General features: G+C 50.8%; 1 protein-coding gene across 2 annotated transcripts; it reads right to left on the bottom strand.

The window, feature by feature from the left end:
- Positions 1–204: 204 nt before the first annotated feature.
- Positions 205–8,670, bottom strand: SLC51B (solute carrier family 51 subunit beta). 2 transcript variants are annotated; one of them, XM_054215645.1, is made up of 7 exons: positions 8,565–8,670; positions 7,866–8,074; positions 4,078–4,178; positions 2,671–3,045; positions 2,224–2,367; positions 1,292–1,382; positions 205–458 (listed from the first exon to the last, which is right to left on the bottom strand). In XM_054215645.1, the coding sequence occupies exons 3-7, from the start codon at positions 4,115–4,117 to the stop codon at positions 236–238; spliced, it is 873 nt and encodes a 290-aa protein (XP_054071620.1). In that variant the 5' UTR covers positions 4,118–4,178; positions 7,866–8,074; positions 8,565–8,670; the 3' UTR covers positions 205–235. The 2 variants fall into 2 exon arrangements, with proteins under 2 accessions (XP_054071620.1, XP_054071619.1); XM_054215644.1 differs by lacking the exon at positions 8,565–8,670 and having other exon boundaries at positions 7,866–8,397.
- Between the last annotated feature and the right edge of the window lie 717 nt (positions 8,671–9,387).

Genomic DNA, 9,387 nt, shown 5'->3' with positions numbered 1-9,387 from the left:
GGAGAGAAGGCCGGAGGAGCCCAGCGCCGCGGGTAAAGACCAGCTGGGAGCTGAAACCGGGGAGGCACGGGTTTGCCTCGAGTCCGGAGCCGCTTCTGCAGGTGCGGCTCTGCTGCTTTCTTTTTTTTTCTCTCTTGTTTCCCCAGGCTGAACTGCATTTTTAAACTTCCGTCATTATGAATTGAGACATTCTGATACATTTCTTAGGGCCTAAATGGTTTGACTTCAGCTGCCGTTATATGGTGGCATCCTCAGACCTCTCTGCGTACAGAGACGTGACAGTCCCATCCTTCCACTGGACCACCACTTCTCCTGATCTCTGATCTTGGGGCACCGGCTCCTGCTTTTGCGGCTCGGCCAGGCTGTATTCCTGCACGGACATCAGGGCTTGTTTGGCTTCCAGCTCAGCCTCCTGGACGGTTTGCTCTGCTTCTCTATACATGTGGATCTTCCTTTTCCTGCAGGGAAGGCATAAGAAGGAAACGCGGAGTGAAGCAGGAAGCCCAGCCCGTGTCTGGGAGCAGGCATCTACCCCTGGTGGTGGTTACATCCATCTCTTGGCACCTCAGCCCTGGGAACATCAGCTGCCTACGGGCAAACCCCGCCAGCTGCACTGTGTCATGTAAGGGCTCTGAAGTGTTTGAGTGCTCACAGCCACGGGGTTTACACTTGGAGAACACACAGCACCCAAAGAGAGGAGGTAACACCCAGCAAGGCATCATTCAAATGAGAGCGTGGCCGACTTGGAACGTCAGCTCTTTTTCTCTCATTTAAAGGAGAAAGCTCTGACCCAGATGTAAGTTTTCTTTCTGTAGAAGACAGCGAGCTGCTCCTCAGCTGCAGGGCTGTTGTGCAGCAGCGTGGCCCCAGGGAACATCGTGGGAACACAGACGGGGAGAGGCTGGGGAGTCCTGCTCCAGACCCCCTATATGCCCCCGTACTTACAGGAGAGCACCTCACGCCACACATTTAATGCCATTTCCCTCCCAACAGCCCCCTTGGGCTGGGCAGAGCTGTTGCAGATGCTTTACTGGTGAGGACAGAGGGCCTGGAGAAGTGGCTTGTTCCAAGCGACACACGAGGAGAGCAGGGAGTCAGGCAAGGTTTGACAATGAAGCGCGATTCAAAGGGAGTTTATCTTTGCTCTTCTCCCCATCACTCGGGGCTTGTTCCTGCCCTTTGTCTCAGCACACTGCCCTGCTCTGCCCTGCCAAACCCCCGCGTCTGTCTGCATGGGCGGATCTCAGCGCATGACTACACACCAAAAAGCTCCCAATTTTTCCTGACTCACCTGTTTCGCACAACGTTAATGGACAGGAGCAGAAGACCCAAAATCATGGCCACGAAGGAAAGCGCAAGGATGGAGTAATTCCACGTTGATGCTGGGGGAAAGCACAGAGAGGCAGCGTTAGCGTGCACAGAGCAGTGTGGCCAGCAGAGCCCGGCCAGGCATTTTCTGAGGGTCCCCAGCTCAGAGTGCCACGGCTCGGCTGTAGGATGAGGGCAGAGGTGCTGCCAGAGCTCCCAGAGCAGAGCACCCAGGTCATATTTTTGGGGATAATCTCAGCCAACTCTCCCTCCCGGGGAACGAGACTTACTTAAACAACTGCTTTCTGCCTCTCCCAGCCCCCCGCCTCAGGCTCTGTATCTCACATCTGCCTCGCATGGCTTTTCATCCTTGCCCGAGAGCTGTGAGCGGCTGTCCCCGCGGGTGGGAGTAAGGCCGAGAGCGGCAGCATCCCACCATGAGCACCCCTAGAAGGGCCCCTCCGCTCTGCAGCTTTTCTCTCTGCTGCCACACTCAGGCAGGTAGATTTTGCCCTCGAACACAGGCTGGGGTGTGCAGCACAGATGGCAGCAGATGCTCCGTCCTTGATTTCTGTGGCTTTGAAGTTGAATGTCAGGGTGCTGACCTGCTCAAATCGATCTGCTTCCTCCACCCTGCCAAAATCACCGGTCATCCCAGACCTTTGCTCTCCTGGCGGGCTATGCCTGGAAAGAGGCTGAACCCCCCTCTGGGAGGAGGCATTATCTCAGCAAAGCCTCACGCCAGTCCTCACCCATGGTCACCTTCTTTTGGAGGTGAGACTGAGGGTTTGTGTATCTGGGGTGAAGCACTTCCTCGGGTAATTCCCTTGGGCACCTCAATCAGGCAGGAGGGTTAACAGCCAAGGACTGTGTATCTATTTCAACTCTCAAGCCAGGAAGGTCAACAGGACTTACGGTCTTCTCTGCGGAAGAACCAGAGCAGCTCCTCCAGCTCTACTTGATCTATACCCAGCACAAGGGTCACGTTGCCTGTTGTGGGGTCATACATGTGTGTGCTGGCAAGCGCTGCAGTGAAGTACCTGTCTTGCTGTGCCTCAGCTGTGGAGGAAAAGAGCAGAAAGATTAAATGATCGCTCACTGCAATACTTCGGGCCAGAAATGGCCTTCCCGTCGGCTCCCAGGGTTGCCCAGCATGTCCCTCCAAGCAGGCAGAATGCAGCCATGAGGGCACAGCCTTATCTCATGCACCGAGAAGTGGAGAGCCTTTCTGGCTCACACTGCAGATCCCATTACGGTGGGGCATGCAGAGTTGGAAAGACCCCGGGACACCGGCTGCACCTTTCCACATTCCCCGGCAGCGCGGGGGTGTGTGTCACCGGTCCCTGGGCATGTGGCACTTACCTGCTTTCTCCTCACAGACGCTCCTGTTTGCAACGTCTTGCCATTGGGCCTTGAGGCCTCTCACGTTATTGAGAGTGACTCCTTTCTTGTTTGCCACCAGGTAGCCCTGGCTGCTACCCAGAGGAGAGAGCAGCGAATTCGAGCAGTCCCAGCTCATGTAGCCCGTGCTGCTGCAGAGACTCGTCTGCACTCTGTCGGCCTCCGCCACGGAGAGGCAGCTCTGTGTGCCGTGATTCATCAAAGAATCGCCTTGCCAAGACCAGTCCTGGAAATCTGACTCTGGATTACAGTCCTCCAGCAGTAAACTCCCATCCATCGGGCTGGCTTGTAAACACAGCTTGACTTTAGCATTTTTCATCAGAAAGGCTTCAGTGTCTGCAAAGAAACGAGCACATGAGCGTGGCCATCCCCTAAGCATAGGACATATATGCACACAGAATGTCCAGGGCAGATGGGAATGACACCCAATTCTGGAACTGGGAGATCGGTGTAGGGCAAAAGGCATTCGAGAGGCAAACGGCCTTCAGTCCAGCTTCTCTCTGCCTGGGCTGCTGGGCTCGTAGCTGAACTTTCCCTAAACCGCGCTTCTCAGCAAATACAGCTCAAGCGCATCCTTTTGGGTGGGTGCTGGGAAGCTCAGCTCAACTTGCCCTTGCAACTAGTGCTGAGCTCTGAAGCTGTATCTGTAGCTGTTCCCCAGAGAAGAGATGACGGTAGGCTCCTCTCCTAGACTTGAGCTCTGCTGGGCCCCTTGGCGTCCTGGCCAGCCTGGCCACGCTTAGCCCCTTCCTGCCATTCCTGGGAGGTGAGCGGCTGCTCTCTCGGTTTGTTCCAAGCAGCAGAGGAGGCTCAGACCCTTTGGTGAGCCCCTTTGCTGGCTTCTGCTTTGTCTCTGGGGACAGGCACCTTGATGTCCTGCTTCAGCTGGATGAACTAGGAACTGCCTCCAATGTCTCTGTTTCTGGGGAACCAGAGGTGGAAGGGTTTGGGACTCAGGTCTTTCCAGTTTGGCTGTTTAACCTTAAAGTGTCAGCTGGAACATCCCTCTGCACAGCAAAGGTACAGAAAGTCCCAAAATACATTGACATTGGGGAAAAAAAATCAAATGTCTGTGATTCAAGTGTCTTTCTTCGTGTCAAAGAGATTGCAACAGGTCTTTAATGCATGCATTTGCCATAATACCATCTGTACGTGTTTGCCCTTGGCGAGCGAGGCATTCAGAAGGTCATAGAACAATGCTGGAAACTCTCGCATGTGTACATGCAAGCTCCCGAGAACCTGCCCTGTAGACAATGTCTTGTTGTAACGCCTGCTGAGCCTGGTGTGGGTGAGAGCCCGTGAAGAGGCACAGCCTCAGCATGTGTGACCTATTCACCCACGTTATTACCCTCCAAGCCAAGACTCTACCTTGCAGCAGGAAAAATGGGATGATCCAGAAGAACTTCATATTTGCATGTGCAGCTGGGACGGATCACGCCTTCACCAGTGTGCCTTCAGTGCACAGATGCCTGGGAAAGAGAGAGAGATGAGAGGTAAGAGATAACCCCGCGACGTCCTCTGCTAGCTCCCACTGTGCAGTGCCACTGGTTCTGCCGGTGGGACCCTTGAAGTTATACGAGTCATTAATCAGAGGGATGGAGACAGCAGGCCAGCATGTTTCTCCTCCAGTTTCTACAGCAGATGAAAGGAGACAAAACCACAAGCAGAAGTGATGAAGTGAACAACTCTGCACTCACACCAATTCCCCTCCCTGCTCCAGCTCTGTATTCAGAGAGGGGACCTGATGTACCCCTGCAGCTGTGTCACCTGTTTTCTTCTGTGGATGTGAGTCTGAGCTGCCAGGACAGGGTGCAAACACCCCGTGAAGCCTTTGAGGCAACAGCAGAGCGGGTCTGGCATGAGGCCTGCTGCCTGGGGTGGGACCCCTCACTAGGTGACCCTGTGCAGATGTGAGCCTGGCTGCTGGGAGCCAGTCCCTCCCCAACAAACCTCGCTGCTTCCCTCCCTGCTCCCCTGCCATGATCCTCAGAGAACATACTCTGTGGACAGTGACTACCTGCTGCCACTCCACAGATGGCAGAATAAGGGCATGGAGATGAGAAAGTGGAGGGCTCAGCTCCAAGAGGAGGAAAAGCTGACTTGCCACTGAGGCAAAGGTATCTCCCATCCCTCCGGGAAGCAGAAAGCTCATCCTTGACCTTTAGTCCCTCATTTGTCAGTGGCATCAATCCAGTTTTTATGGCTTCTTGTCCAACTCGGTTCTTCAGCCTCCTTTGGAGGGACCTGATCTGAACAGAGGGCTTTCCCGACAGTCCACTGTGAGTTAGCTGGAGATGATCAGGTGGCTCTCCCCAGGCCACTGCTCAGCCACTGCTCACTGGCCTCATCTGAACGGTCACTCACTCAGAGGTGAATGACACCACAACACACGTGCATCCCTCAGACACGCTGGCCCCATAGGCCATTAATTATTATATGAAGACTCAGACTTTTACGACTGTGTGATACTCTTAACTTTTACCCGCCTTTGTAGTGTGGCCTGGCACTGTCTGAAACTGTTCCCTGGAAATTGCTCATGAGCTCGTTCCACTGTGCCAGGCGTGTCAACAACGCTGCTGCTGACTCCTCAGGGAAGCATTTGTCCTATCGGTTATAGACCTAATGATTGCTACTATTTCCCCCCCCCCTTCTCAATGTCTTCACAATTCAAAGTTCACATTTTATAGCCAACCAGGCATGCAGGCTTGCTCCCTGCTGCCAGAAAACCACCTGTTAGCAATTTTTTGAGGACAGGACTCTGAAGTATGTGGTCCACTTTGACTCTGTATTTCAGAAAATACTGGCAAAGCTGCTCCCCGCAGTTAGGTATGCCAATTACCTTACCGTCCAGGTAAGCTTTAGCTTATTCACATGGATCGCTCCTCAGAAAGGAGGAAATAAAGTCTTGGTGCCAATGAAATCCAGTTATAAGACTGCTACACCCTAATAAAACGTGCCACTCGAATGTGTTAAATCTTGCTGTGCAAGGCTTCTGTCTAATCATTTGCTGGAACAGGAATATTTGACATGCATGTTGCTGATTTTCTCCTAAGGTGTTTCATAACTTGTGGGACACCTCCTGGTGTCCGCACTAAAGCTCCCATGCACAGCAGGGATGCTTAGAAAGCTGCTAACAGTATTTCACTACTTCATAAAGTCCTCAGCATCACCAAATCTCTCCCAGGCATGGGAGGCCAGAACGCCTCAGGTATAATACAGTGGCGGAATGGATATTTATCATGCTTTAACAGGAAATTTATATTAAAGACTTTAAGGAAACTCCCTGTTATTTTAAAGATCTTTTACATCTACATCAAACTGGCCAAAGAAGTTTAGAAGTTTAATTCATCAAAGCTATAAACCAAAGTGTTCTCAGGCCAGTGTATCTACCCCAGAAGAGAGCCTGAGCAGGATCTAGAACACTGCCCACACCACCAGTTTCCCCAGTAAGGAAACAGTGAGTCCTACAATTGGGCTGGACACACTCTGGAGAGTTTGGATCTTCCAGCCTGAAAGAGGGATTCTTAAAGTTCATCTCCTCCAGCTTCCCCCGCACAGCTGCTCTGCCCCTCTGCCCACATCCCGGCGTGGGCGAGCACCGCTCCATCGAACCAGCTGAGGGAGTGTGGGTGACGTCTTCTCTCTGCTCCCCTGTCCGCACGTCTCAGCAGTCACTCTGGCTGCAGTTGGATGGGGACGAGCCCTTAGACCCAGGCCTTAGACAACTCTAAGCTGTGGACTTTGGTCTCCTAGCCCTCTGAAGACACCCCAGACCCTTCTGAGGTTGCTTCTCAGCTTGGGTACAACACGGGAAGTTCAACTGAGAGAGAAAGCTCGTGCACTTTATGCTTGTATGGAAGGAGGTAGAAAGAACAAAGAAGCCAGCATCTCTCAAGGAAACATTTTACCTGTGTTATTTTTAGTTTATACCTGAACAATTTTGTAATCTCTTTCTTTTTGCAAACGGGATTTTCACATCAAAAACTGCAAAATTTATAAGCTGTGTATACTTCAGGAACAAAGAGTCACTCGCCAATGCTGTCCCAAACCCTCTTGTTCAAAATCAGGATCTGTGGACTCTGGTGGCATCCTATGAAATTTCAAGAAAGTACAGAAAAATGGAAAGTGACTGCTTTTTGTTCTACATATCGATGCCAGCACTTAAGTGGTAAAATCCTTCCTCGTGATGGAAGACTTTGGAGATATGAGACCTACCACTTGCACAGGGCAGAGCTGAGGGGTCGGTGCTCTAAAAGTTGGCATAACCCAGCGAGGGGCCTGTCCCATGTGGAAACACGCACGTCCCCAGCTGCACGTGGACTCTTTCCAGCCAGGACACAGCACGCGGTGCTGTGAAACCACCACGTGCTCTGTATGTTGGTTTTTATCAGGTCCAATACTCAAGGCTCCTTACCAAGCCAGATGTTGCCCTCACTCTGCAGAAGAGAAGTCTTAAGCTACTTACTACACTGATTAAGTAGCGATGGGGGAAAAAAAAAGTCTTCTGGAAAGACCATCAAGTATAGCTTCTGTTAAGATGATAAAGTCCCTCCGGATACTCTACTCACTACACAATATGGGGCAATGCACTTATAATGTCCCAGTCTGTAAAACAGTCTCCTCCCATCAGACTCTCTGTCTGGTGGTTATCTTATCTTAACCGATTGTGTTAAAATGTGCCAGTTATTCCAAATATATTATAAAAGTGGGATGCCCTATCTTTGCGATTCATACAGGATACACAACGGCACACCACGGAGGTACAAATGGATGGGTTGGTTTATAAAGGTACATTAAGGACCAAGTTCAACTAAAGAACACAAGAAAAATGTTTAATATTTAAAATACTAAAGCAAGAAGGCAGTCTGTACCGTCTTTTAACCTTTGAAAAGTCAAAAGTTAAAGAGCAAATCTGAGTTATATTAAATATTTTCCTTTGGCTGCTTTCCAGGCTGTTTATACGCAGGAGTTATCCCAGCCTGCTTCTAACTTGCCATTCAGTCTCTGCTTAAACAAGCCATACAGACTTTGCTTAAAATTTCCAAGGATCCGAGCTTTCTGACTGAAATAAGTAAATAAGCCTTTCTTTACAGATAGCTATAAATTAACCCGCCAGCTAGTGCACCAGGAATGTCCGTTAATCTCCGCTAACTCACCAGAAACACGCAGTTCCCAGCAGAAAGGAAGCTACATTTCTTCTTTAAGCCCCGCTGTCTGAAGACGTCTCCTCCGAGCACCCGTCAGCGACTTACGACGGCAACAGGATTGCTTTTCCTCCTACTCTCGGTATGCTACGTGCTGTGATTCATTCTGCTCCTGAGTCATGTGTGAAGGCCAGTCCAACAGGTGAGGTTCACTCCAGCCCCTGAAAAAAAAAAAAACACACCTCTTTAGTGGGTCCATTTACAGTACGAGGTGAATGACCTTTTCCGAAAGAACGAACCTTAGGAACTGCCAGCTTATTTGCTCAAGCTATTGGCATAATGACTATTAAAAGAGCATGCCGAGTAGAATGACACTCAGTAATAAGTTACCCTGGGGTTAAAATAAAAGATAATGTTCACTCTGCCTGTCTCGGTCCTCATTGCATAAAGGAAGTATGTCCTGATAAGGCAGATATTAGCCCTTTTTTTTTTTAGTGAATGGTCATTCTAAGGCTCTCAGAGCATCTTACAAGAGTGACCGACTTCGCAGGCAAAAGACATATGAGATTTTGCTATCCCTGTCTCACAGGTACTGGCCACAGCTGGCTAAGTCAATAGCCTGCTAAGAGATTTTGCAGCATCAAAAGGCTGATGGGCTGTCTTTTTGTGCCAGCCACATTTGGAAAGGAGGATTCCTCCTCCCTGAACTACCTGATCCACGGATGGAGCTGCATCCCACAAAGCAAGCTAGATAGCTCTCAGTGATGGGCTTGGAGTACACAGCTAGCATTGGTTAGCTTAAGCTTAACGGGAGATGGGCACAGTCTCCACGTTTGTCCTGTTCTCGGTGTTTTCCAGCTTGAAATGGATGTTTTCCTGGCAACAGGACAAGAGGTAATGGGCACAAACTTGAGCATAGGAAGTTCCACCTAAGCATGAGAAGGAACTTCTTTACTTTGGGGGTGGCAGAGCCCTGGCACAGGCTGCCCAGAGAGGTGGTGGAGTCTCCGTCTCTGGAGACATTCAAATCCCGCCTGGACGCGTTCCTGTCCAGCCTGCACTGGGTGACCCTGCTCTGGCAGGGGGGTTGGACTAGATGATCTCCAGAGGTCCCTTCCAACCCCTACCATCCTGTGATTCTGTGAAATAAAGTGTCTTTGGCACACTGAAGCCATGTTGCAGTGTGATTAACCTTTTGAATCCCACCTCATATCCGATTCAGAGCTTCCTCTGGCTGCCCTTGTGAAATTTCACCCCGCAGACATGCATACTCCCCGAACAGAGACGTTTTACTGTTCAGCGTCAGCCTGGCAGGGATCTGATGGGAGCTCTCGTTCAGAAACGCATCCTCCGGGGAACAAGAGCTCCTCTCTGCTGGGGGAGGAGGGTCGAGCTGGGACATCACACCACACTGTAAATTGTGCCGTCCTTCCTCCTCATTTCAAGTTGGATCATTTAAAAAGTGCTACCACACTAGGGAACGCTTTTCGACAGTGTCCTTGGGACCCCTTCCATCGCCAGGGAAGGGGTACAG

Source organism: Rissa tridactyla, chromosome 9 (assembly GCF_028500815.1).
Source record: "Rissa tridactyla isolate bRisTri1 chromosome 9, bRisTri1.patW.cur.20221130, whole genome shotgun sequence".
In the NCBI taxonomy this organism is placed as follows: Eukaryota; Metazoa; Chordata; class Aves; order Charadriiformes; family Laridae; genus Rissa; species Rissa tridactyla.
The sequence above is the reverse complement of the archived record's forward strand: the minus strand, read 5'-3'. Positions and strand labels throughout refer to the sequence as shown.

Bases quoted from the DNA above. Each gene is read 5' to 3' on its own strand.
- SLC51B (XM_054215645.1), bottom strand. From the start codon at position 4,117: ATGAAGTTCTTCTGGATCATCCCATTTTTCCTGCTGCAAG. The intron at 3,046-4,077 runs GTAGAGTCTTGG...GTTTCTTTGCAG, and splicing joins CCCATTTTTCCTGCTGCAAG to ACACTGAAGCCTTTCTGATG. The intron at 459-1,291 runs GTGAGTCAGGAA...CCTTCCCTGCAG, and splicing joins ATTAACGTTGTGCGAAACAG to GAAAAGGAAGATCCACATGT.